General features: G+C 52.1%; 1 protein-coding gene across 2 annotated transcripts in view; it reads right to left on the bottom strand.

Annotated features, from left to right (window-relative positions):
• STK10 (serine/threonine kinase 10) overlaps positions 1 to 27,803 on the bottom strand; it is a 52,531-nt gene that overhangs the window by 9,804 nt on the left and 14,924 nt on the right. Inside the window, exons 1-8 of one of the 2 annotated variants that reach the window (XM_055718357.1) lie at positions 17,362 to 17,381; positions 12,064 to 12,112; positions 9,624 to 9,773; positions 8,150 to 8,222; positions 7,192 to 7,386; positions 6,084 to 6,165; positions 4,886 to 5,020; positions 3,251 to 3,793 (exon numbers count right to left, since the gene is read on the bottom strand). In XM_055718357.1, the coding sequence (XP_055574332.1) occupies positions 3,251 to 3,793; positions 4,886 to 5,020; positions 6,084 to 6,165; positions 7,192 to 7,386; positions 8,150 to 8,222; positions 9,624 to 9,773; positions 12,064 to 12,109 (1,224 nt within the window). In that variant the 5' untranslated portion in view covers positions 12,110 to 12,112; positions 17,362 to 17,381. Of the gene's footprint in view, positions 1 to 3,250; positions 3,794 to 4,885; positions 5,021 to 6,083; positions 6,166 to 7,191; positions 7,387 to 8,149; positions 8,223 to 9,623; positions 9,774 to 12,063; positions 12,113 to 17,361; positions 17,382 to 27,803 lie in introns of those variants that run through there. The other variant, XM_055718356.1, reaches the window with a different exon arrangement.

The following is a 27,803-nucleotide window of genomic DNA, read 5'->3' as shown; positions in this document are numbered from 1 at the left end:
CCAAAGGCTCAGTGCTCCTGTCCCTCTGGCCCTTGTTACCATACTTCCCTAACCACAACCAGCTTCCAGCCCCTTACAGTGACCTCCACAAACCCAGCCCAGGCTCGCTTTCATTAGCATGGGTAAGGACAAGTGCCAGGAGCACTGCATCCTGCCACAGCAGGTCAGCATCCCAAGCCTGGCTGAGGGACTGTGTCCAGGGACTCAGTTTCTTTGGGACAAAAAAATAAAAATAAAATACATATATATATATATATATATATATATATGAATGACTTGAATCACGCAGCCCTACAGGGAAAGCGCAGCAATGGAATGAGCAAAGGCTCCCTGAAGTCCTCTTGCTCTTACGGCAATGACCATTACAGTTACAGAAGATGGCAGAAAAGCTCCACATGAGCCTGCAAGGCCCAAAGCAAGCCTCTGGAGAGCTTGCTGCAATGGAGGAACCAGAGAAACTCCACCGTGTAACAACGTACTGCTGCAGCAATGGTTTAGCCAACACAGAGAAGTTGTTGCGAATAACATTTGCATGAGACCAGCTTAGGTCATGAAGGCTTTTACTGCTCCAAACTGAATTCAAACAACTGGCTGAAACTGCATTTCCCAAATGAGAAAATGCCATCATTCAGCTGCCTGTGCTAGCCCCAGTGCCCATTAACACTGAATCACTGCCTCAGCCCAGTGACCCATGGCTGCTGCAGCCGGGCCGGTGTCCAGCCCCAAAATGGTCCCCAGGCTCTTTCCAACGGCTGAACAAGCAGCTCCCTGCTTTATTCACAGAGATCCTCAAACTTAGGTCTAATAGCAGCATTACCAATTTTCTCCTGTCTTTTCTGTTATCCCTTGGTAGCAGACCAGCATCCTCTCCTGAACACAAATAAGTGTATTTTCAAGCATTCCTGCTAAGTAAATTGTTCTCCAGAGAACAGTGAGAAACTGTGGTCAGATGGGATGCTTGAATGCCCACTCCGAGCAAACTTCACATCCCAGTGTGCCTCCTCCAGCTCCCAAAGGTTTCAGCCAAAGCTGTGAACTACCAGTACCCATGCAGCTCAGTCTTCAGAAACTCAAACTAGAGACTCAAAAGGAGTTCCCTCCAGAAACAGCTGCATCTGAGAAAGGCAGAAGGAGATGGATAGGGTTTTGCAAAGGTAAACCAACCTATTTCTGTTTTCTCTGCCAGCTACAGAGAACTCAGACTCACTGGTAGATTCCTCATCCCTAAACTTTCTAAAAAAAGAAAAGAAAAAAAAAAAAAAAACAGACCTGGATATTTTTTACCGAAGTTCTGGTGGAATTTTTTATTTTTTATCTGGACTAAACTATAAGCAACTGGGAAAATAGTCTGGTAATAAAAGGGTCACCTTAACTTTGCAGTTTAGTCTGTGATAAAAAGCATGTAATGGTTAATGTTTACAACCAGAAATGGTTTAACTCTTCACTTCCCCTTCTCTTGCTGCAACCTGCCTGGCACCCTGCGCATGAAACCCAGCAGTGCCAGGAACAGCAGCAAGGTCAGAGCAGGGGAGTTTAACCCCATAAAGATAAGGCTGGGCAAGAAGCCTGGGTGACGAGGGAGCAGCACAGCCTGGTACATGCCCCCCCCCCCCCCCCATGCACTTACAGCTCACTGTGCAAAGCAGAAGCTTCAGTAGTGTCTTTCTCAGGGCCCTCCAGCAGCAGCTTTCCTAGAGAACAGCTCTGCCTTGAGCACCTTGCTCGGAGGGATGCTGTTTAGTTTGTTCTGAGCATTACCTCTGTCTGGGGCAATTCATACCATGATCTGACATGACCATCTCTGAGACTTGCTCCCTGCAAAACCCAAAAAACTCCCCTTCTAGGGGCCAACTGGGGAAAGCAATTACACATGTGGCATTGCATTCATCTTTGTCTGGCCTCAAGGAGCCCAGGTGTCATGAGAAAGGCAGTGAGGAGAGGTAAATAGCTATGCAAGAGCATCACACTCCCCTCATTAGGGATCCACATTGATTGCAGGCTCCTGTGGGGGATGCTGCCTCTCATGCTTGCAGCAGGAGAGGGGAGGGGAGGAAAATTTTGCCATGAATGTTTTTCGGGCACATTTCTGTGCTGGAAAGCTATCTATCAGCTAAGCTATCATGCAGGCAATTGGATAAAGATCTTGTGCAACACACCACTCTGCCCTCTCAAGTCACAGAGATTTCTTCTTCTGAAGCTCAGCAAATACCATTCCGGTTATTTTGCCTCTTCCTCTAAGCTGTGCTGACCTGGCTGGCTCTAGGTCACAAGCATTCCCAGCACCCAGAAAGCTCTAGCAAAAGCCAAGAAGCCTGGGAGGTCTTCCTGCAAGTCATTGCTGATATAAACCAGGCCAGATGTATGGCAGGTTGGAAAACTGAGAGAGGCACCAGCCCAAATAAGCTTTCTCAAGGGGCTAGGTGTTCTAGGAAAATGCAGCAGAGCGATGGGCAATGGATAAAGTTTAGGAAATCATCTTTTGGGTTTCATACTTGTCCTTGCTCTGACTGTACAATTGCACAAGTCAGGCAAGTGGCACGGCTGCTTCACAGGGACCCAAAATAGCTACAAAACATCAGACTTCAATTAGATTTCAGTGGCCTGGGACAGCCGAGAACATCTGTACCTGCAGCAGCTCCACCAAGAGCTTCTCCTTCACTTGACAACACGCCACATGCCCATGGCACAGCTTAACCCGACAGTATGTGCTGTGCTGCCCTGAGCCCAGCTGGGACAGGTACCCCATAGACAGGGAAAACAAACCATTCAAGGATTTGCCTAGAGATGGGCTTCCTCCCTCCTCAGTGGTCCTGTGTCTATTTGCAGAGCTCCAAGCCTGGATGCTCACATCACTGTGGACAGCCTTTCTGGTTGTCTCGCCAAACAGCACTGGGGTGGCACCTGGGTGGTCTTTAGCATCGTGCTAAAGCAGGATTCCCAGACCCCATGTCTTCATCCAGCCTCTGTCCTCTCCTGCTTTACCTGCTCCCCAACTTCAGGCACAGGGCAGACTACGGGCAACTCACTTTCTCCTCCTGTAGTTAAAGATCAACCCCATCTAGAGCTCAGCACGCTGCTGCCTCAGGAAGGATTTTAAAGGGCTACAGCTGAAGCGTGCATGTGCACAGCCTCTCCAGGAAAGGATCGGAATTTCAGGTACTTGGGTAAAAAGGGAAAGAAAACCTCAGCACTTTTTAACAGGGGGTTTTGCTGCCCTTCCTTCTCCAGACCCTCTGCCCATCACTCTCACCTTCAGGGAGATGGACCCACTCTCTCTGTTGAGGGACAGGTCAGCAGACAGGGAGATGGTGAGGTCCATGCTTTCAGAGGCTGAAGTGCTGCCAGAATCTGAATCGGCTTTGGACCGGCTGCCGGGGAACAAAGCTGGGGGATCCAAGCTTCCATTGGCAAGCTTCTCCTCCATTAAGTTCTCCAGGTGGCTGCTCTCTGGTCGCTCCCCGATGCTCTTCCGCTCCTTGTTGTCTGGCCTGGGCTGCTTGTCCCCCTGCGCTGAGTTACTCAGCCGCCCAGGCTGCGAGATGATGTCTGGCTTGCCCTGGCTGGCTGAGATGGCAGCGCTGGCAAGGGTTTTTGTGGAGTGGTTGCTCTCCAGTTTATCAGTGTCACTGCTTATCCCTTCGTCTGAGACTTTATTGCTCTGTCCATCTGTGGTCTCCTTGCCAGTCCCCATGGGCCCATTCACTGCCTTGGGCAAGGAAGAGTCTGGAAGCTTCTCCCCATCAAAACTTAGCTGACTCGCCTCAGAGGGGTCTCGCTTGTGCTTACCAGGGGACTGGAATGACAGAGAAGGGAAGGTGTTGTGTTAAAGTGGTGATGCAAAACCCAACTGCAAAAGCTGCAACTCAGAATCATAGGACTGTTTGGGTTGGAAGGGATGTTAGAGGCCATCTAGTTCCCATCCCCCTGCCACAGGCAGGGACACCTTCCACCAGGGCAGGTCACTCAGAGCCCCGTCCAGCCTGGCCCTGAGCATCCCAGGGATGGGGCATCCACAGCTGCTCTGAGCAACCTGCTGCAGGGCCTCACCACCCTCACAGCAAAGAATTTCTTCCTAATATCTAATCTAAATCTACCCTCTTTTAGTTTAAAACTATTTCCCCTTGTTCTACCACCACAGGCCCTACTTAAAAGTCTCTTTCCATCTTTCTTACAAGCCCCCTTTAGGTTCTGTCCCATGCTTCAGAGTGAAGTCACCCACCCCTAGAGTTACTGGAGGAAGTCTTCCCTTTTAGTGCATCCATGCTGGAATACTTCTTTCTCCAGGTTTGCGGTCCCTAGGACTATGGGCACTGCCTGGAAGGAAACAGCACAGTGGGGAAGCTCCAGAACCTGCAAATTCTGAAGAGGCAGTCTAGGAGTTTGCATACCGAACGCCTTTTCCCGCGGCTAGCTCCACCATAGATTAATCACTGTCCTTTGCCACAGACAAGGGAGGTCAAGGCAAGTCCCCCAGCAAAGCTGCCCAGGCAGCCTTGAGACATCCCCTTCAAAGAGCTTTGCCCAGCTCCCTCCTAGGGCTGGTGGTGCCTCACCGCTGCACCCTGTGCTGCCGGCACTGCTTCCAGTCCAGCTTCTCTAGCCTGCACCATGGACTACTTTTCATTATTTTTTTTTTTTTTAAATACTTTTTGCAAGCCCCTCCTGTGAACAGAAAGCCAGGCCACATGCCAGCATCATTTCTCCATGCCCTTGGCAGCCACCAAAAAAAGAGCCCTTCCCTGGCCAAGCAACCGCTTCCCTCTCCACCTGATGGGGCCCAGAATAGCTGCAAACCAGCCTTCTGGAGCCTAGAAAAGTTGCTGGGCTCTTTTCTCCACCACTGCCACACCAGCAAGCTTGCCAGCATGGGGCTGGGAGCACTTACTGAGGCAAACTCCGACGAGTCATCATCTTCTGCTTCATCCCGACTGTCCTCGATCTCTTCCATCACCTCAGCCTTGGCCTCAGCCACCAGCTCACGCAGGGCACGGTTGCTGGTCACCTTGCTGACAAAGGGATGCTGAAAAGCCAAGCACGATGCACACACGTGAGGTGACCAAACAACAGACCTCATGAGCTCATGCATGGGGATGGCGATGGCCAGGACCACTTCTTGCTTTAAAAGAACTGCAAAGACCTAAAGACATGGCTCTTGCCAGCATACCCAGGCTCAGCCCCCCAGATGAATTTACAGATACGTGCTGCACATATGAGGAAGAACAAGAGAACACGATGCTGAGGTCCCGCACCAGCTCTGCACACAGATGCTCAAAGCGTGGGCTCTGCAAGGCTGCTTCGTGTCAACGCCCCCCAAACAAAAGCACCAGCTGCATTAAAACAAGGGGCTCTCACTGCAGAGGAGACGTGCCCCCTCGCTGCAGGCAGGCTGAGCACTGGGGTGCAGGTCCGAGCCCGCAGAGTGCCATGAGGAGCAGGGCAAGAGCCAGCCTGCAGGACCCCTGGGTGCAAACGGAGCACGCAGGAAGGTTTAACTGAAATCAGGCTCAAACTGCCCAGTGCACACAGCAGGGTGTTCGCGTTGAGCTTCAGCAAAAGGCTGGGGAATCCCTCAGGTTTGCAGACTGCTGCACATTTCCCCCTGCTGACTCCGGTGCGGGGCGTGCCAGCGCTGCAGAGCGAGAGCATCTGCCCTCAGTGGGGAAAAGCACCTTCCAGGTTTTTGCTATTATTTTGCAAGGGGACAGGAGTAAAGGAAAGGAGCTGAATTTAGATCTCGGATAACCAGGTATAATCTGAGCTGGCTGCCACGTGGGCGTTTTTAGGCAATGGGAGCCATTTCTATTCCAGCTGCTGTCCACAGGGGCTCTGCAGTTTGTTCCAAAGGGAGAAACATTGCTGTTCCTTTTTGGAACATTTTAGTGGCTGAATAGTACTATGAACTGTCTAAACAAGACAAAAATAATCTGAAACCAGCCTAGGGCCCATCAACACTTTTTTTTTTTTTCCTTTTTACCCTCCTTAAGGAGAACCTAGCTGTACAGACACGAGTGGCTCGGACAGTCACAGACCCAGGCAGACAGACACCTGCACTGATCCAGCCCAGGGGCCGGTGCTGGTCCTACCTCCAGCAGCTGGGCAGCACTGGGCCGGGTCTCTGGGTTCTTGTCCAGCGCAGTCTTCAGGAAGTCTCTGAACTCCAGGGACCTTAAAACACAGTCATTGGCAAGAAGTTCAGAAGAGGGAAAGGCCTCGAATGCCACAGGTAATCTGCTTGATCCCTTTGCAGGTCATGTCCCAGTTTGCAGCTGGCTATAATCACCTTTTTGCTCCCAGCGTGGGAAACCCTGTGCTCAGTTATTCTGATTATTTGTAAGAGAATCAGCAACATGGCCAAGTGAGGGACTAGATTTTGCCTTACCTGTGATAGCAACAGACAGCAGGACTGAGCACCAGCTCAGTGCCCCAGGGCCAAGGTGGAGAGACAGGAGAGGACACCAGCAGTCATTCTCCAAAGGAAGCCCAGGGGAGGAGCTGCTTGTGGGCAAGGATGCTCCAGGACCCATCCCCACAGCTGCAGTGTGAAAGGACGGCTGTGAAGGACCAGGAACCCCATAGGAGGGCACCCTCAGCCTGCACAGCACAGCTCGGAGACACAGAGCATGTCCCTGCTCCAGAGGAAGCGCTCCCACCCTGCCTGCTGGCCTTTAGCGGCTACCTGAACCCCTGTAACAACACCCATGACTCCAGTGCTCTCCCAATATTTTGCTGCTGGCCATCATGCAGTGGCTTTTATCATGGTTTTTAAAAAATAAATAATTTTTTAAAATTAACTGATTGGATTTAAAAAAAAAAAAAAAAAAGCAGAAGAAACTTTCCAAACTCCAGGAAAGAAATTCTGGAGCTCTTGGCCATCTCCAGGTTTAGAGGAAAATCTGCCTTTCATACAAAACGAAGATGTTTTCAAAACAGCCAAGGCATCATCCTCACTGCAGCAGGGCTGTGGGGGGACAGCAGCTCCCCCTGTGCTGCCTGCATACCCCCAGCACAGGGATGACCGTCAGCCTGCAGCGCTCTGGGGCCTCCTGGCACACAGCTGGACCTGGAATACAGCTCGGATCCTATGCTGGGTTCTCAAATTAAACAATACTTCTATAAAAAAGGCTATTATCTCTCCCTTAAAATACCGTGTCAACTGGGAAATGCATACTCTGCTGCCCCAAACCCCCTCACCATTTGGAAGGGCAGCTGAGCGTGGGGGGGTCAGACTTGGCAATCTTCAGCAGGACTCTCATGGGGTTGAGCTCGTGATGGGGCGGCTCAATCTGGGCCATTTCAATCAGCGTGATTCCCAGGGACCAGATGTCTGCCTTGTAGTCGTACGGAGTGTCCTTCATGGTCTCACACATCACCACCTCCGGGGCCATCCTGCAAGGGGCAGAGCAAAGAGCAGGGATAGGGAGGAATGGCACCAATGCCACAAAATGTGAGCCTTGCAGCAGCAATTAAATGCTTTAAATAATCTGCAGCATTGTATATATATATATAAAAAAAAAAAACAAAACACCAACAAACCCAGTCTTTCCTCCTAGCTCTGGGTTTCAGAAGCAGCAGCATCTTTTCTAAGGGGTCCAACCCCTCCCTCTTCCACAGACCAGCCAAGACAGCCCAGGCAGCCCATGGAAACCCCCAGGCCACTGACATCTGGCGCGGATGTTGCTTCAGACGATAAATTAATCCTTGACGATTCCGTTCCTTCAGCAAGTCGGGTGATTTAGAGATTGCGTTTCTGGAGCGAGGAGTCATTCCCATGTGCTTGGAGACACTTCAAAGCCCACTCCACCCCCCAGGGTGGGGAGAGAGGGCAGCGCACACACGCGAGCACACGTGCGTCCCTTGCTTCTCCCAGCCTGGAGCACGGTGGCCTCTCAGCCGGCTCAGGTCATCATGACACTGGGCAATGCTCCCGTACACCGAGGCTGCTCACAGCTCCCTTCAGGCAAGGGAAACACTTGCACACGTGGACACCGGCCAAGATTCCTTGTTAAAATCCTCCCACCTGGGCTTGGTAAGACACTATGGTCCAACACATCCTAAAGGTCACCAGCTCTCAGGTTCCGAGCAAGTCTGATTTTTCAGAAAAGCAAAGCTCCTTGCAAACGCAGGACTTCTTAGAAAGCAGGTAACTCACCAGTAAGGGGTCCCAATGAAGGAGTCTCGCTTCTGCAAGGTTTTTATGTTTTTGGCAGACACTCCAAAGTCAGCTGTAAAGAGCAGTAACATTAGATGCTGTAGGAAAGCTGAAAGACCCTCCTGAATTAGCACACTTGGCTGCAATGCAGATTTAAAAGCAAACACACATTTAAGGCAAGAACATGATACAACGTGCTGTTTCCTCGAAACCAAGCATCAGAAATTAAATTTGCTTTTGGGTAGGTAACAACCAGGGACCTTCCCCTCCCATGTACTATAAGACAGGGGCATAACAAGCCACCCCTACTGTAACCCAGACCCTACACATCTCGAGGGAAGTCAAGATCTTTTCCACAAACAAAAGCAGCTCCGTGGCAAATTGGTTTCAGGACTGCTATTTTATAGCAAAAAGTCTCACTTTACACCAGAAAAAAACCAAAGTGCCATTACATTCCCTTCAGCCTCATGCACAGTGGTCACTGCATGATGCCTTTCCCTGATTTTGTCCCTTCCATAGAGAGCTGATGAAGCCAACCCAACCCAAATCAAATCAGTAAGACCTGCAGAGGGCACCGAGCCCACTCTGGGGCAATTCGCTTTCTGAGATGGCCCTGATGAGCTGTTATCCGTCTGCACCCTGGGCTCAGGGTGTCCCTGATTGTGGGTCACCCTTGGCCCAAGCCGGCAGAGGGTTTTCACACTGGAGCACGACCCATGGTCACAGGAAGGTTTCTATCATCTCAGGCTGGCTGGTCTCCATCAGCACCCACAGACATATCCCAAGAACACCCCTTAGCTGCTGGCACACCTCGTCAAAGTCCAGAAGGAGATCCACACATGTCTGACCACTCCCTACAGACAAAGCTACCTTCTCATCCCCCAGCAGGTAGCTAATGACAATTCCACTCAAGCCCATAGCAAGCTGGCAAAGAACCCCTTTGGCAAAACTTGCCCTGTCACCACCAGACCTGCTCTGGAGATAAGACAAATTCTTCCAGCTCCCAGACCTGCAAACTGGCACCCTGCACAGGATGCTCAGCAGGACAAAAAGCATTAAAAAAAAAAAAACCAAGTTCAAAGAGGGATTAAACAGATTCATGAAAAAGAAGTCTACGAAGTGCCTGAGCCCAGCTGTGGCTGGGGGAGTCTCAGTGCCTGGCAGGGTGCTAAACACAGCACATGGCTCAATGGCAGACTCGGCCGCCCAGGAAACAATACACAAGTTTTCCCCCACCTTGTCCTGCCGGAGCTCATCAGCCAGCAGACAAGCAGCTGATGTCCCGCAGGTGGGCAGAGAGCATCCCTCAGTGCCCCCCGGTGCTCGGGCATAGCCAACACTCCAACACAGCTCCCAGCAGCACGTGGCTGTCATTAGTGCACCATGGAACGGTCCCAAGCAGCACCATGGCTCACGACTGCTCTCCCAACAGGCCTGGCTGAGCAAGCCCCTGTCCCGTGTGCCGGTGGCTCACCGAGCTTGATGTCCCCATCCTGGGTGAGAAGCACGTTGCCTGCCTTCAGGTCACGGTGGATGATCTTTTTGCTGTGCAGGTAATGGAGGGCTTCCAACATCTGGCGGCAAATCACCTGAATCTGAGGTTCAGTCAGGCCCCGGTCCAGCTCTGCAGGGAGGGAGAGAGCAGTTAAACAGGACAGAGATCCAAGCGATGCTCCACCTGAGCAGCAGGAAGGCATGGGCTACCCAGCAGACCATTTAAAAATCACTGCCCATGTGTCAAAGCAGCAGGAGACCAATGCAAATCAGCTTGTTAAGGTAATTTATTCCCTAAGTCAGCTCTCAGTGCAATGCCTGCCTGCTTGCGGCTGCTGGTTTATAGCTCCCTCCTGGGGAAGCATGGCTGAGGCATCTGGCCCAGGAATAGTGAGTGGATGAGGAGGACGAGGACGGGGAGCCAGGCATGCCTGTGACGGGGATCTAACTGCAAGTTCCCTGCTGATTTGGGAAACAGGTCCCTGCAGACAAGCTGGGTCTTGCTCAACATGGGGACGATGCTACAGAGAGGAGGTTAGCTGAACTTGGCTGCAGGCAGCAGCAGGGTCAAACGCAGGCATGAACACTTGGCAGCTCCGTATGCAGCCATGCTCTTAACCCCCAGGGAGCTACTCCTGCTGCAGAGATGCAGCACACCCCCATACATCATGAGGAACATGCTCCTTCCCAAAGGAACAAGCAATGAAAAGCTCACCAGCGCTATCCCTACCCACTGCTCTGAGCTGGTTTTTCAGGTAGCATCAGGAACCAGCACACCAGTTCATACCCTGCTGTCTGTCTCTATTTCTGAAACCTGTGGGGACACGTGGCCGGTTGACATGACCTCCCTACTAAGCTCTGCCCGGCCATCTTCACCATCCAAGACCGCTTCCCAAGGCGACAGCTCTGCAAACCATCAAACTTGCAGATGGTTGGCATCGCAGGAGCTTCCCTCCCCCTTCCACGAGCCCTTTGCAATGCAGATCCCTCCTCAGCACAGCCAGGATGGGAGCTGATGGATGGACCCCAGCAACTGGGACAGACGCTCCTTCAGAGCAAGGATCTTAACCACAGGCTGGGGGATGCTGGGTCAGCCTCTTTGCTCTTCCTCACCATGATCTCCCTCGCTCTGGAGGAAGCTGATGATTTCCACTCTCCCTGGAGTGTCTGGCAGAAGTGAGGTGTAGCAAGCCACAGGTTTTGAACAACAGATTTCAAAGGCAAATGCCAATTGCTGGTGGGGATGAGGAGGTGGAACAGGCAGCGTTTGGCAGCTCTGAATTTACTAACGCTGGGAGCATCCCTCAGCTCTGGCTCACAGCGTGTCCTGCCCCTCATTTGGCAGGGTGATGGCACTACAGCCAGACCACTTGCTCACGGTTCCCTATGCTCCCCCTTCCCAGGACCTCCAGAGACCCAACTACCATGGATACAGCTCCATGAACACTCAGGGGGATTTTTGTGTCCCAAGAGACAGTACACCCCTATTGAGGTTTTCCAGGGGGAAGACATATTTTCCTCCAGCACTTCAGAACAGGTACTTTTGCATGCAGTGATTTGGACCTGCTTTAAAGAAGTTCCCTAAAGCAAGCACAGGTTTTAGGGGCTGAATCAAAGATGACAAATTTTGGGTCCACGCTTTTCCTGGCAATCAAAAGAAAGCAAGGCCTTTGGAAATAGCAGAGCTGAAAGGGAGTAACCCTCGGGGAGATGTGGCTCTGTCCCAGGGGCTCCAGGCAAGAGTGCCACGTTTGCCATGCAGAGGGGACATCACCCTCCACCACATCTGTACAGCCCTGGCACAGAGGGGCTGCGGCACCAGCCAGGGCTGTTTTGGGGAACACCCACACACTCCCAGTCTCCCAGCAGCTCTATGTGGAAGGGAGGAGTTAAAAAACGGGAAGATTCCTGGAATTACTGCAAACTGCAGTTTATTTGGACACTCTGCCGCTTCACCAGATGACCGATACCATACGGAGAAGTCAGCAAGAAGATCCTGGGAGATTCATCACGACAGGCACCCAGATTAAATCTCTTGGCCCTGCTGTGCTTCCTGGGAAGCTGTGGGAACAGGATCCCAAGCACCCGGTGCCTCCAGCAGATAAATATTTAAAGCCATCTTTCCCTTCCAGTCGGACTCTCCCTTCTCCCCATGCCTTGTGATCTGCTGATCCCAGCAGCATTTAAATCACAAAAGGACATCAAAGTAGCTCAAGAAATGCCCCAGGGCTGCCACACCTTCTGCTCCGAGTATGAAAATAGGCAAAGTCATGGGAGAGAAAGGTAGCTGGAGAAGCTGGGGCACCCACATTTGCTGTCTGTCCAAATGTTGCCCCTGAAAGCATGCCAGAAGGCTGGAAACACCTTGTAGGCATCTCCCTGAGCACGGAGAAGAGCCCGGCACCACGCGCTGCACTCACCCAGCATGGTGGCATCCACCGCCCCACCCGGGCAGAACTCGATCATGATCTGAGGAAACAAAGAGAGAAAAATTAAGTGTCAGGTCCACATCTTACCGAGCAAAGCCCACCAGGTAGGAAAGAGGAGACAAAAGCATTGGGTTTTGCTTCAGCCATCTCAGAGGGATCATCCCCATCACCGTGACACCCCCAGCAGTCGTGCCTGGAGCCCGTACCTGGACACCCACCCCGAGCAGCCAGCTTCAGCTTCCTCTCTGTTTACATCTCTTTGTATTGCGTTTTGGAGCGAGGGCTGCTCCAGAGAGCAGCCTTGCCAACAGGATGAGATAGTTGTCATAGCTGGAAGCTGACGTGGCTGGGAGAAATCAGGCAAGATTTTCTTTGGCAAATGAGAGCTGGGGAGGGCTGTTGGGTCTTTAATTTTTTTTATCCCCCCCTCCGTCCCTTGCTCAGTAGTTCGTTGCTCTCTTGATTTTGAGCAATTTGAGGAGAAACTATGTCAATGAAGAGGTTGAGCACATTCACCAGATCATGCACATCCCTGGGAGAGAAACAGCATCAGACTCCTGCCAGTCCCCAACACCTGCCTGCCTGGCCGCTGCTGTTCCACCCCAGGGTCGGGGGCACCCACCGGGTGGGCCCTTCCCCAGCACCCCAGGGATGCAGGTCCTCCTCCCCCTCACCTCTGCACAAACTCAACCAGAGCTGTTCCCAGGTGGGGCTCAGTGCCAGCCCCTGCTTCCCGTTCCTTCGGGGCGGACCAGGCTGCACAGATTAAAATTTCAAGCAGCCAGAGGTTACAAGGGAGAAGGGATGCTTCACCTCCCCAACAAGTTCTTCTTGTTGACACGACATGGGGCAACATATCGGAGAGGTGAACGGCAGAGTTTATCTTGAGGACAACGACCAAACAAACCCAAGGCAGCATTTCCCAGCACAGCTCTCTAAGCCCTTCAAGTGGAGGTCAGGTTATCCAGCGGCGCTCTAAGCACTGGACCAAGGGCCGAAGGAAGAAGGTTCAAGCTCCCTCCTTCCCATGGTCTAACCCTGGAGCTCCAGGCGAGCCACATCCCACCCTTTTGTCCTGCAGTTTGTACAAGTGGAGAAGGGAAATGCTATTATTGACCTGGGCTGTGGTGGAAGACACAACTGCTTTGTTTTGGAGGAGAAGGGGGAGCAGTATCAGGTGCTGGGACAGAGCAAACCTTGAATTGCTCTGCGAGAACCGGCCCAGGTCCAAGAGTCAGAGGGGAGACAATGCTGAGAAAAGAAACCCAGGCAGGCTGGGCAGCATGGCACCGGCACTGCTGGAGGAAGCGGAGAAGAATAACCAGAGGCCAGGGCTGGTGAAGCATGTGAAGCAGGCAGATGGAGAAAAGCATTTGGGAAAACATTTGAACCATTTGCAAACCAGGAGAACAAATCTGTGCCGATTCAGAGCGGAGCAGGAGCCCGGCAGGGAGGAAGCCAGCGGGCCCGCAAAGCCCTTGCACAAACGGGCCACATCAACATGTTTTTTTCTAGCTTGAGGTTATACCCTGAACCAGAACATCAGCAGCTCCACTACAAAGTTGCAAGGCAAGAATTGCCTCCTGCTATGGTCTCCCCAGGCACAGAGATCTCCCTTGGACCCCCATGCTCCATCATCACCCCAATGCAGCTCTAGGAGGCTCATTTCTACCAATTGTTTTTATAGCGTTCCTCATCACGTTCATCAGAGCAGACTAACACCACTAGTGGACACCAGCCCTTCCTGGTCTCCTCAGAGCCCAAAGTGCCAGAAGCAAACCCCAAAAGAGCCCCACACCAATGCCAACCTGCCAGCTGGGAGGGCAAGGGTTTTCCCTTGCTCTGGGAGGCTGCGGGGATGCGTGGGGCTCTGCTGGCACAGCCAGCCTGGTGACAGTACCTCCACACAGTGATACCACGATCCCACCAGCGGGACTTGCCATCTGCCAGGCCATCCAACCTGCCACTAGCCTAGACCAGCCAAGTGAGTGACCGCTGGCTGCATCACCCGAGCCCACAGGGCAGGGCTTGCAGCGGCTGCAGAAAGACAGTGCAGACCTGATCCCACCTAAGTCTGAGCATCACAGCTTTGCGCTGATCCAGCTGGCAGAAAACTTGCCCCTACAAGTGATGCTACCTCATCAATGAATCACAGTCCAAGGTTTCATTCATCTCACATGGGCAATCCTTTCCTGCTCCTGCCAATCCAGGCACCTCAGGAAGTCACCTGCCCAAAAAGGGTGGTCTCCAGGTTTCAAGAAACAGCCTGCCTTACATCCAGTCAGTAAGGAAGGCCTGGATGAGAAGCTTGTCAATGCTACCAGGCTCAACTCTTGATTTTAAACAGTCCGAAATCTTCAAGCAACCCTGCCCAAATCAGCTGCTTATGTGGCCTGTGCCATCCAGATGACTCTGGTGCTTTTATTGCTGATGCTCAGCAAGCAGCTTTACAGCTTCTGCTGCTTTGTGTGTCCCTACTAAATGAAGTCCCCTGGCATCTCACACAGCTCCGCTTACACAGCCTCCAGACTGAGAAACGTGATTGTAATTTTGAGGGGTGAGACACACAGAGGGCAGCCAGCTGGGTGACAGCCAGTCTTGGTCAGCAGGGTCCCCGGGAACCCAGTGTGGTCCCCCTGGGGCAGATGCTGTGCTGAGGTTTCCTACCAGGGGCACGGCTGGCACAGTAAAAATGTGCTCTGGTCAGACACGTCAAGCTTTTAAATGGGGAAGGGCCAAGCACAACACACCCTACTCTGGAACTGGATTCGTGTGGGATGCGTTTCATCTCACAGTTTCATCTGGGTTCAGCCTAGCAATGAGAAAATTAGGGAAATCAGTCCATCTGAACCAGCATGACTGTGTATGTTTATGCAGGCACAGCAGGCTGCAAGCCAAGCGCTGGGAATATGGGAAATATGGAAAACTTAAAAATATGCATTTTCAACAAGGGCAGAGATGCCAAAGAATAATCCTGGGTGTGGCCAGATTGTCTGAACATCCAAAAACCTAATGCGCTCATTTCAGCCCAGAAAAGCTGATTTAAACAAATGCAACCGGCAATCCCATACCATAGCTCATACACCAACGCACACTTCCTACCAGGAGCAGGGCCAGCTGAAAAACATTTCACCACAGAAGCAGGTAGGAAGGCCAGCCCGGTGGCAGCAGCACCTCTGATCCTCCAGCTGGGGGATGCAAGAAGCTCGCAGAGAGCGGAGGCTGTGCGGGTACCATCCCCAGAGTCACAACGGGGAGGGGGACAGTCAGGTGGTCACTGACACCCCAAGGAGGGACGAGTTGGGAGGGTCCTAGAAGAGAGCTGTTGACAAGAGCCTGTGCAGCCAGGAGGCTGGTGCTTTACGCAAGGGTTGCAAAGGGTTTAACTCTTTGCCAAGGACTGTTTCCACATGCTTTGATATATTGGCTGACTACTCCTTTACTGAGGTGTCCCCAAGCCACAGCTGGAGCAACAGCTGTAGTGACAGTGCCCTTCTCAGTGCTGCCCTTCGCCTCCCAACGCCACACTGGGCTGCTGCTTGCGTGGTGCTCAGTCACTCCCAGCACCTGGGACCCTGTGCAGGGCTCACCGCGGAGCCACAGCGGCACGGCTCAACAGAGATTTCACAACCCCAGTCCTGAAAAAGCTTCGGTGGTCTTGTGAACCAGAGACATGAGACCCGTGGGGGTCTCTGCCCCGGTGTTGATATCCTAAAAGCAGCTCCTTCGCACTAATTAGAGTCAGGGGGAGCACCCACACCTCCCCCTCCTCCTACTTGGGGTCTGGGCAAGGGGAGCCTGAGAGCCTGCTGCAGGTTCTGCAGCAAACAGCCTGGGACGGGGCTGGAGCAAACATCCTGTTTATAATGATTTCCTTCACACAAGAAATCCAGGGACTTCCTCGCCAAAGGCTGCCCAGCCCCTCTGCTGCACTGGGCTGCCAGCGGGGACACGCTGCAGCAACGGGAGCGCTCCCTGCTCCCTCCTGCTGTCACCTCAAACCTGTTCAAAATCCCAGGGATTACACACTATTGCACTTCAGTTTTTAATCCACGGGCCGCTGCAACCACACCTTGCAGGCACATGCGAAATCTGCCGCTAGGTCCCATCACTGAGCAAGGCAACGGACTGTCGCCTGCCTGCCAGCACAGCCAGAGCCCGGTGGTCTCAGCTCTGATGCCGCAGCCAAGAAACCCAGCCACTGCGCTGGGCTCATTTGCAGCTCGATGGGGACGCACGAGCTGCACGCACAGGAACAGATTTGGGCACCTGGTTTATAGACAGAGAAAGGAACCCACTCTTACTACCTCTCAAAACCTTCATACCACAGTTCAAGCACTGCTATTAAAAATAACCAAACCAACAGAAAAAAATTAAGAGGCCCTTTTCTCCTATGCCTTCAGTGAAACAGCATGAAGGAAGGGGTCTGCATGCACATGCTACATGATCTTTCCTTTTCAAGAAACTTTTGCATGGGCAAAATTAAATTTAAACGTAAATTTGAAAGCAAGTCCACTCAAGTTAAAGGGCTTTGCTGGTGACCTTGATTTTTCCGGTGGCTCATCCTAATCCTGCCTTAGGCACAGCAAGATCTGGAAGCATTTTGCAGCCCAAGTGGGAGCGGGGCATGCAGAGGGGGCTGGGGCCTTTTTCTGGACTGTTCAAGTAATAAGTGACTGCCTGGGAGGAGAGGAAGCAGGGTCCAATGAGTCTGGGGTTGCCCAGGAGAATAAATATACATACATATGTATGAAACAGCTACTGCTTAAATTAAGTACTCTTAAAGACACAGGCCTTTAAGTTGTACCTGAGCGAGGTGGGTACCACGTTAGGAGAAAGCATTGTATGACTTTGCAGCTCAAGACAGTAGATCAGACACTGTGCCAGCAGAATCCCTCCGGCACCTTACACCAGCTGAAGGGCAGAGGGACACCAACACAGAAAGCCAGCCTAGGATGGATTAGCGCCCAGTGCAGTTTCTGGGTCTGACAAGCCAGGAGCAGCATCTTCTGCCCAGGTACCAAAGTCCTCCCAGGTAGGACAGAGAGCCTGCTCAGTCCTCCCACCCTGGGCAGGACTGGTCCTGCCTCTTGTGGGTGTGTTTGAGAACTTTCTACAATGTTTAAAAAAAAAAAAAAAAAAAAGAATTAAAAAAGCTTATCTTGCAAGGTATTTTCACTAAACACTGCACAAGTCGCCCAGGGTGGAACAGCTGATGTCCCTGAACCAGGGTTTGCAATTGAAGCCCTATTAAGAGGGGGACACACCCGCAGCCCAGCTCTTACTCACCCCATTGGCATGTCAGAGGGCAGAGGTCCCTGAACTGTTCCCTCTGAAGCAGCACTGCAGAAATGCCTCTTCCAGCCAGGAAGGGAGGGGGGGGGGGGAAGAGGGGGAGGGAAGGAGCCATCAGCTGGGAAAGTTGGGGGTAGCTCATCTGGGGGGGTGGCGGTCCTGGGCAGCCAGGCATTTCCCACGAGTGCAGCAGGCTGTGCAGGGAGGCCACCGGGTCCCCTTAGGATAGGGGAGCCCTTGGCTGCCAGCCCAGTTGTTCCCAAGTCACTGGAGGTGGCGGGTGCCCGCAAGCTCCTCCTGTGACTTTGCTGCTTTCACAGTTACACGTTGAATAGCCCAGTTGCTTTGGACTCAACAGTGTTGCTTCAGAGCACCCAGGGCATTACTACATGGGTGCACGCCGTGCTAAGCACTGTAACCACCCAGCCACCTCCCATCCTGCCAAGACCTGAGCACCAGCAGCCACCAGAGGTTGCCTGTGTCCCCAAGATCCACCTGCCCCCATAACCACCCTGCCTCACCCAGAAACGGCTTCAAAACCAGAGTACTTCAGTTTCCTCTCCTAATCTGCAGCAGAGGGTTTCATTTGTTTAAGCAGCTGCCTGCTGCTGGGGAGAAGGCAACCCGCAGCATCCTGCTGCCACAGCAGCCTCCATCACCCACACACAGCCTTGTGGCTCTACCACATTTGTGGGGCAACTTAGAGGCGTCCTTGTCACCCACAGCAGAAAGCACCCTCCAGCACAGCCATCAGCTCTCCTGCCTTGTATTGGCATGGCAGGACTGGGGAGATAAGAAAAGTAAATGTAGTAAAGTAAACTCTGCTCCATTTATAGACCTAGCCGGTGAAGGGAAGTGCTCTCCAGGTTGCCTCCCTGTCAGCTGTTCCACCTCTCCTCTCTCCAGGATGCTGAGCTGGCACAAAGCTCCTAGAGGGATGCTGCCACTAGCAGCCATCACTTCTGTATTGGTGTTCTCCAAGTTCGAGCAGGGCATGGAGAAGGAGCGGGGTGTGCCACAGCTGGCCTCAGCGATGCTCACCGTCAGAGGTGTCTGCCCTTCTCCCCGTGGAGCTGCCATTGCAGGGAAACCACAGTGGGAGGAGGGTGGCAGGGCTGTCCCCGTGCGCAGACCTGGGAGGGAGAGGCAGGAGGAAGGAGCTGGGGCAGGTGTGCCCGTGTGGGTACCGCAGTGGGAAGAGCAGGGCTTTCCTGCCATCGCCCACCCGCTTACAGAAAAAGCGGAAGAAACGCAGTAAACTGCAACCAGCCCTGTGATTCAGAGGCAGCGGGGCAGGGTGGGGGGCAGAAATCTTTTGCATTCAGCAAAAACGCAACAAAGAGAAAGAGAAAAGAGAAAGAGCCAGAGTGATCGGGGGGACCGGCTGCCTCCAGGCTCTCCTGGTGCTGCAGAGAGAGAAGAGCTGCCCTGTGTGAAGGGTGGGGTGGGGAGGATGGTGCAGAACAGTTAACAGGGACTCCCACCTACAAAACCTTGATGCATCCAGGATCTGTATTGGCACCTCCCCGGTGCTGCCTGCCACTGCCGTCTCCCTGCCTGCTGGGCCGATCTGCTGAATCGTTGATGCTGCCAGCCGAAGCCCATGCAGGTGATGGACACCACTTCTGAAGCCACCCCATGCCGAGCCACCAGCCTGCTCAGCCCCACAACAAGCCCCAGTGAGAGGACCACACTCATGCCGGGGTGCAGGAGGGAAAGGGGGAAAGAAACCCCCTTACAGTGAATTTCACAAAGCTGCTTTTTGAGCTACAGTAAGAGAGCAGGCCCTACTTTTCTATAAGGAGATTGCCCAAAGGGGAAGTCTGGATCCTCCTCCCACCGCAGCGAAACTGGTGGCTGGGAGGCGAGAAGGCAGCTGAGGCAGCACTCCGAGGCATCACCTTGGGTGAAAACCACAAGGCATGTACCATTGCCTGAATTTCAACAGACCGCCTGTTGAGTAACAGCCACTGCCTTTGTGGCTGCAGAGCCCTTCCCCTCTCCCCGCCAGCCCCTGCTGCTGCCCCTCCAGTGGGACACGGTAGCTTGCGCCGCCCCCCCCCCCCCCCCTCCGCAGAGCCCCCAGCCCCACAGGGGCGGCTCGCTGAGCCCCCTGTACCACGGCTGCCGAGGGCGAAGGCTTTGGCCACGAGACACAGTGCCGCCCTTCTGCTGCCAGAACGGGAGCCACAGCCTGCGGTGCCTTCCTTCCCATCCTCTACGCCTGCAGAGCAAGCACGCAGGCAGGCGACACAGTGCTGGCAGCACCCGTGACCTTGCACCACCTCCCCGGCAGCGCAGGAGGAGCCCACCCTGGGATAAGCACCCCTCTCTGCACCGTGCCAACCCACCCAAAACATTTCCTGGCTTCAGGGGGGAGGGCAAATCTCCCTTCAGTGCACTGAGCCCAGGGCAGGACGGGGGTTCCTGGAAGGCCCTCACACAGCCCACGCTGGCACCATGGCACCCACAGCCCAGGATGACGTCCCTGGTATTGCAGGCGGCGCGGGGGAAGGCAGGAGAGGTGGGAGGAAACAGTCTAGACCTCCCCATCCGTGACAGGGTATGGAGTCATGGCAAGGCAGGTCTCGCCTCCCAGCATCTGGATCATGCCCGGTGGGTGAGGCAGGCTCCCTCTGGAGCCCTGCAGGAGCGGTGGGTGGCAGACAGCTCAGACAGTCTCTAGGGCTTTTGGTCTTGACTCAGAGGAGACAGAGCAAGTCCAGGAAAGCATCTTCCTACAGCCCTCAGTCCTGATTCCAGAAGAGCCTGCCCCACTACCCACAACAGCTGTTCACAAGCTACTGAATGCCGCCATTCCCCCCCAGTTCCTCACTATCAGAGTCTGCTAGTGGCCATCCCACGCGCCTGCTCAGCCCAACAATATATGTGCCGCACAAAATAAAGGATAGAGGCAACAGCTATCCCTGTTCTCAACCTTTGCATGTTACTGTAGCACTGAGGACTCGGACAAGGTCAGGAGCATCTGGAGCAGTGGCCAAAATCTGCACAAGACCAGTGGAGGGGACAGCCCTGGCCAGCAAACTGGCTGCAGCAAAGAGAAAGTGTAGCACAAAGAACATAAATGGCCATTTGCCCGAAAGCCGCCCACATCAACGATGGATCCAGACCTCAAGCTCAATCCTGAGACTGCTCTGTGCCAGAGGCACACAGGCAAAGCCCAGTCCCGCATGCAGAGCGGCCACCTGGGCCGCAGATGGCAACCTCCACATGTACCCCAAGATGCCAGCACCACCTCCACAGCCCAGCTATGGCCCAGACACGTAGGGAAGCCAAGCGCCCTCCCCATGAACAGCTCGTACCCAGCCCTGCTAATCTGCTGGGGCTTCCACCCACACTCAACACCTCCAAACACCTGAGCACGGGGTGAAGCGCCACCCCACTCAGCTCCACCCCCTGTCCTTCCAAGCCCATCGTGTCTCCTGGGCTGATGGGCTGAACCCATCCCCATGGATCTAGGAAAAGCTTTGGACACATTTTCATCTCCAACAACTGAGAAAGGGGCTTCAGCTTCCAAGTGACACAAACCCCAGCGGAGAGAGCCATTCCTTGCTGATGGAAAGAACACAGTGATATATTTAGGCACAGAAACCACATTTAGTAAGGTCAAGGGGCATGTCCTTTACTCCTCTGTTTGACATATGAACCCAAGTTCTGCTGGTTAACTGCAAAACTATGCTGTCCAGCCAGCTGCAAGGGGAGGCAGGACAAGCAACAGTGCATCAGCCCTCCCAGCAGCAGCTCCCCTCTTCCCCCCATAGCACAGGGGCTGGTTTTGGGGAGCACCACCTTGGTTTTTAAATACCATTTGGTCAGCTCTATTCTCTCCTTTGAAACCAAGGGCCATGCTGGCTGGTGAAGCTTTGTTTGCAAAGTGTGTCAAGTCTCCCCATTATCTCAGCCAGCCTGCCCTGCTCCGACTGAAGTCCAAGGATTAAGTTCACGTTATGGAACAGAGGGAGGAGGTGGATCACATTCCTACACCCACTTAACTTGGCACTTTCCCCACCACCCTCCTGCCCAACACTTTTCACCCAACGCATGCCAAAGGGCTGGAAGAAAACGGGGAACAGATGACTCTAGCGTTGCTCCTAAGCCTGATGGGCCAATTCAGAGCAAGGCTGAGCTGCTCCAGCTATTTGCTGAGGGCTGAAGACAGGGCAAGACACTACAGCAGCCTACCACACACTGAGGACACACAACGTCCTTCCCAACCTCATTTCTAGAGCCCCACGAGGCCAGCGTGCCACCAACACAAGAAGGGATGAACACTCAGGAATCACCAGCGCCTGGAAAAGCCACCAGCTCTGTGCTCCCCTCCAACTGCAGCCAGCCCTCAGCACACACGGGAGAAGCCATAAAACAATACAGAAGCCACCAGAAGCCTCTTTGCTGCCACAGCGGAGCACAAATGTCAACAGCTTGCCTGACATGGCAAGTATGCTGTAGGTGGAAGCGAAATAATTAGCTCTCTGTAAGAGAGCGCTCCAAGCTTGCCAATTTTCCCTTACAGACAAGGGCACTATTCAGAGACTTTAAATATAATAAACCTTTTCTCCCCCCCCTTTTCTGAACAAAATAACCTACAGAGAAAATTATTTGAAATTTAAAAAAAAAAAGTCTATCCCCATAATGTGTGGAGGAAAGAAGATGCAGGGCAGTAAGTGAGGAAACCCAAGGCTTACAGAGTTTCAGAGCAGATGAATTTATCAAGAACAAAGTCAGATAATGCTGCATACTCCTCCTGAAATGCAGAGTTCCCTGCTGATCATAAGGAGACTGGGGATGAGCTCTTCACATCCAGGTCATTCTGAGATGACAAAATATTTCCTTGAACCAACCCCCCACAGGTGAGCAGAAATATTCCCACTCCTACTGAAGTTTTGGCAGAATAAAACAAAACTCCTTTTAGTTTAACCAAATGGTTTTGACACTGCAAAAAAAAAAAAAAGCATCCTTCTCCTTGCTGGAATTACACAGGGTATTTAGTTTCTTTTGGCAAGGGCTGATATCCAACCCCTTTGTATTCACCATCCCGACTTGCTAGTCAGCATCCCAGAGGGACGAGAATCCAAGAACACCTACAGCCAGCGAACAAACAGCTACAAGATGCAGAGAGGGTCAGCACGGCCGCAACCAGGCAGTGGTACCTGGATGCCGAGCGCTGTGGAAAGAGTCAAGTGCAGCATGCACAGGCTTTTTCACAAGCTCTCCCTTCAGGGACCAAGACCAGGACTGGCTCTAAGTGCTCAGGGCTCCCAGCCTCATGCTCTGTAGAGCAGGGATGGTGGGAGGAAGGCCAGTGCTCTTGTTTGCTATAGAAACCAGAAAAAAAACCCACTAAGGCTATGGCTCTCTGCCCGGGCATGGGGCAAAGCCTTTGCTGCCTGGAGAGCTGTGACTGGGATCCCCCTTCTCTCACCAAGTTAATCAGCATTTAGAGGCCATTCAGTTCACCAGCAGCATTCATCACTGGATGGGAAGCAAACTGCAGAAAATCCTTCCAAATATAAGTAGCTAAAAGGAACAAGTTGCTTCTTCAGTGTGAAGATTCACCAGCCTCAAGCACCCCAAGTTTGTGCCAACATCTAAAACAGGCGATGCCTTTCAGAATGGCAGAGCTCACCATCAGAGCCAGAGTCTGACCCAGGACAAGTTTCCTGATGTCTTTTATAACAGCCAGCAGTTCCAATGTGTCCTCAAAGCCTCGCCTGGCCAGCAGCATGACTCATTGGAGGGGTAGCAAAGGACTTTACAAGTTTTCTACTCCTGTCTGGCATTCCTCTAGAAACAATTATTTGTTCTGATCGCCCCCAAATTCACAACACAAGGTGCCCGGATCCATCACACAAGATGAGATTAGTGCTGCTTAACTGTTTCAGTGAGGGCTTTGAAGTCAATGGAAACTACCCCGAGCCATAAGGTCTGCAAAAGGCCATCCCTCCCTCCCAAATGACAACTTTCAGGCTACATTCGAAATAAAATTAAGATGTCTAAACCTGCAATCTATTGCTTGTTCCAGGGCACAGGCCGAAGCTAGGTTTCAAGGCACCGTCTCCTGTACACAGGTAGTTCATAGATATTCATTTGTATGCAAACATTGTTTCTTAGCATTTCCCCTGGTAAGCCAGCCAAGCGGGAACGTGGCTTATGGCAATTCATTTCTAAACAGAGTTCTAAAGTGCTTTGAGAACGGATTTGTCTATAGGCTTCTTGTCTGCTGCTTTCTTTTCATAAAACTGTGGCCTTGTGGTTATAATCCTGGACCGGGATTCAGCACATTAGACTTATTCCCAAGTACCATTTACCTGCTGGGTAAACTTTAGGCAAATTCTCCTCTGTCTCTCCATTCCCCCTTCTAATGGCTGGGATAATGACAACAAGTCTCTTTATAAAAGCATTCTGGGGTGTATAAATGACAAGGGCACATAATCACAAGGCATTATTATTGCTTCAATAACCTTTTCTTGCAACGTTATCCTGTATAAAGGATGGTAGACAAAGGCTTCTATTCTAGTTTGCATTGTCATGCTGCCACCTGTAGAAGAGCTCTTGAACTTGGTGGGCCTACGGAGATTTGCCTGCTGTGTGAGTTGTTCTCGGTGGTTGATCAAAATCACTCTGTTTCCATCCTTGCTTTAAGGGAAAGCCCCAGTTTTACTCAAAATAGGATTTCCAGTGACTTGCCAGGAGCCTGAATGCTAAAGCTCACGTTCACAAGGCAGAGCAGATACGCTGGTCTCATGCAACCTGCTGCCCCGCTTTACAGCGGAGGAGGGCAGAAGAAGACTTGGACCTCCATGCCTTTGGGAAAGGCAGTAAAGTCACCTGCATAAGGGTGAGGCAGAGAGAAGCCTCACTGCTCCGCAGGCAGACAGCGGGTGGCAGGGAGGGGAGGGCAGATGCCACCCAGACACCCACTCCGCAGCATCCTAGCTGGCAAAGGCACCGTTCCAAGGTCAGAGCAGAAGTGAGCACCCACTCAGGTCAGTTAGACCACTCTGGACAGCAAATTGCTTGGCCCTGGAAACCCAGGGAGGTGTCAGAGAAAAAAACACTGGGCTACATTGCTTTTTCCAGTTTCCAGCCCTGGCCAAGATGATGTGCATCTAGCAGATTCTAAGGACAGGGAGGGGACACAGTGACAGCCCTGCCACACTCCCAGCCCCCAGGGCACAGCGATGCCTTATCCTGATGTGCGCACATGTCTGCCCACAGCTGCCCCTCGCCTACCCTCCCTGCAGAAGTTACTGGAGTTGTTTTGCAGTTCTGCCCAAGTTCTGGACGGGTAGGAATTTAAAAACTGGTCCAGCAAACACCACCCCCACACCAGTTTGCCCCACAGGGCTTATCCTGCAGCAGCTCGTTGGTAGCAGTGCAGAGCCCCACCAGCAACACAGCGCTGTGTGCTCACGGGGTGCAGCCACAACCGGCACAGATGTGAGTTTCTGCAGTTGGGGGAAAGGAGGAAGAGAAAGTAAAGGGTTGTTCCTCTACAACATTGGGTAGCTGTTTAACAAAGTTCACAAGTTTGGGATTACTTTGTTTTTCTGGGTCTCCCCTGTGCTATGCTCGAGCACTACACGCAGCGAGCTGCAAACAACTGTTCAAGCACTTTGGGGGAAGTTCGGTACAAAGCTTCAGGAGCATGAGGCCAAGCAGGAAGGGCCAGTTTAGACTGCAACTATCCTGCCAAGTGAGATTTTAAAGGGACATGAATAGCCCTCAGATTCCTCGGGGACAGACGACCAAGCAGCCTGGAGAGCCCCGGTCTGGTACAGCATTCAGGCAAAGGGGTGTCCCGCAGGCATCCAGCCACAGCTCAGGCTGCTCACCCTGTGAGACATCCCTGCAAGTTGCAATAACCTCCCTTCACGAAGGAAAACCTTAGGGAATCTGATACTGTTATCAGCTTTCTTTTTTGTTTGTTTTAAAGAAGAAGTATTTCCAACTTAGAATTAAAAACTGCAGATGCTTTACATAGCCCAGCAGTCTAGTGCATGGGATAACAAACATTTCTTTATGATACAGGATTTTCAAGAATGCCCAAATCTCCAGTCAACATCCATATCAAAGGGGTAGCAATCCAAAAAGTCCCTGGCTAAACAGGTCAGGGCCTGCCCACAGAAAATGCAAAACGCTTTTTTAAGGGAAGTACAAAGACTTGCTACAAAGCTGGTGTCTATCTGCAAGCTGTAAGAGTTACATACCCACACAGCTGGCTGGTGAGAAGAAACTCTAAGCTGATTAAATTAAACATCCCCAAAAAACTCCGGCAAGGCAGGGTTACCTGCATGGTACAGTGATTTTTGCTTTGATCTCCAGGAAACGTCTGTTTATTCAAAAGCCTGTTTGCTATAGCAACCATGGTTTATAGAAAAGGAGAGAGGGGGAAGAGAATTCCCCAGTGCTTTGCTAGAAATGTTGTACCACCACCACCAGAATCCTGCGGTTAAATACCTGGGGCCTAATGACATCTCAGTTAATTTCCCGAGAACCCTACAGACTCGATGATGGAGCATCTCTGACAGGCTCCTGCAGGAGGGATCCCAGGTTTCCCACCCCACTCTGTGGATCAGCTACCACAGCGTGTTGGGTTGTCCGCCAGAGGTGCCCAGTGTCCCCTGGGAGCAGAGATGTCCCGCAGGAAAGTTGGAGTTCATCACTCCAAAGGAGACCTCTCCTCCCTGGTCATCTTATCGCTCCTCTCTTGGCAAGAAGAGACACTCAGAAGCAGAAAGGATATTCAGAGCAGGAGATACAAAAGTTCCTCCCTTCCTCTGAGGTTTCTGTCTTTTTGTGTTGTTTTAGAAGGCAGGGGGGGAGAAAAACACATCAAAAAAACACATGGCCCTTAAGAGGGACACAACACACAAGGTCTGTTGTCTTTCTTTCCCACGTACTAATAATCATCAGTGCAAATTCATCACCATTGATTCCAAGTATTCAAACCCCATACCTTGGCCTCATTCCTCAGACACCAAATAGCTTTAAAAAGTCCGTTTTTAAAAGCGGCACATATATTGGGTGAGAGAGATTTGCCTTTGTGTTTCCAAGTCCTACATCACACTTCAGGAAAAAAGGACTTTAAAATGTGGCCCAGCCACAAGGACTCAAACCAGACTTTTTTTTTTTTTTTTTTTTTAATAGCATGAGATTCTCAGCTTTCATTTGGTGCTCCCTTTTCCAGCAGCTGGGATTTATGCAAAAGAACATCAAATGCCACAGGGCTTATAACAAAAATAAAATAAAATCATGAAAGCTCCCACCACTGCAGTTTTGCAAGTCTCCGTGGGCTGTTTTCAACCAGCTCAAGACTCTGCCACTAGCGGAGAACAGAAGGTGGAAGGGGGAACGGAACAAGACAGCAGCCGCTGGTGAGGGCACGGCATCTCTGCAGCATATTTATATGCTAAGGAAGTTCATACTGGATGCTGTCATCTCACCAGTTATATTCCTGGAGACTCACTGTGGTCCTCCAAGCCCTTGCCTGTGATTTGCAGTGGGCTTCTGCTCTGTCCCACACAAGAGCTGGGGTTCTCCTCCTTCAGCTTGAAGCTGATCAGGTATAAAAGCAAGAGGAATTTGCCAGTTTCTCCTTCCATTTCAGTGCTATGGATTTCAAAGCAGCTGCCGCAGGATAAGCCACTTGCCCTTGCACAGAAAGGTTTTTTTGCTCCATAAATATTGCATGTCACCTCCTGGTTACTGAAGCACAAAGCCAAACCCTGGCAGAGAGGAGCCATAGGGACCTAACGCAGCTCAGGGGGACAAGGAAGCTTCTGCAGCAGCAGCCACCACCAAAGGCCAGGTTTCCTCACATATTTTCCTTGTTAGTTCAAGAGTCAGAGAACAGTCAAGAGACTGATTTAGCAAGAGCCCTTCTCAGCGGCGTCGGCTGAGACTGCTTGTGGCACAGACTGAGCTGTAAATTATTCAGAGCCAAAGAGCTCCTGCCATCCAGGAGGTCAGGCACGTCTGGACCCCTTGCCAGCCTGTCTGCATGCTCCCACTCCTGCTCCTTTCTCACTTTGAACATTGTCTTTCCACACCGGGCTGCAAGGACAAGGAAACCAAAGCGGACCACAGATAAGACTCGCAACCCCGCAGCAGTTTTACCCAAAGCCTGAAAAGCGCAGCAGAGTCCATGCACCCATTGTGCAAATGGACCTTTTGCAAATGGTCCAGGAAAATGCTGGCTAAAACAACTGCACAGACAGAAACGGGGATGGGATATGGACAAGACAATGAAAGCCGGTGTTTATATTTGGATGCAAATTTTCCCCAGCAGCCTGGTGACCAAGAAGTGGAAGCCTTTGGCTTTAGGGAAAACCTGGTAATGACTAGATGCCTTCCAGAAGTATAACAGCCTGGCTTATTTACTTCACTCAAAGCCAGTAAAACACTAGAGCATT

The sequence above is a fragment of the Falco cherrug genome, chromosome 8, assembly GCF_023634085.1.
Source record: "Falco cherrug isolate bFalChe1 chromosome 8, bFalChe1.pri, whole genome shotgun sequence".
NCBI classification, from domain to species: domain Eukaryota; kingdom Metazoa; phylum Chordata; class Aves; order Falconiformes; family Falconidae; genus Falco; species Falco cherrug.
The sequence above is the reverse complement of the archived record's forward strand: the minus strand, read 5'-3'. Positions and strand labels throughout refer to the sequence as shown.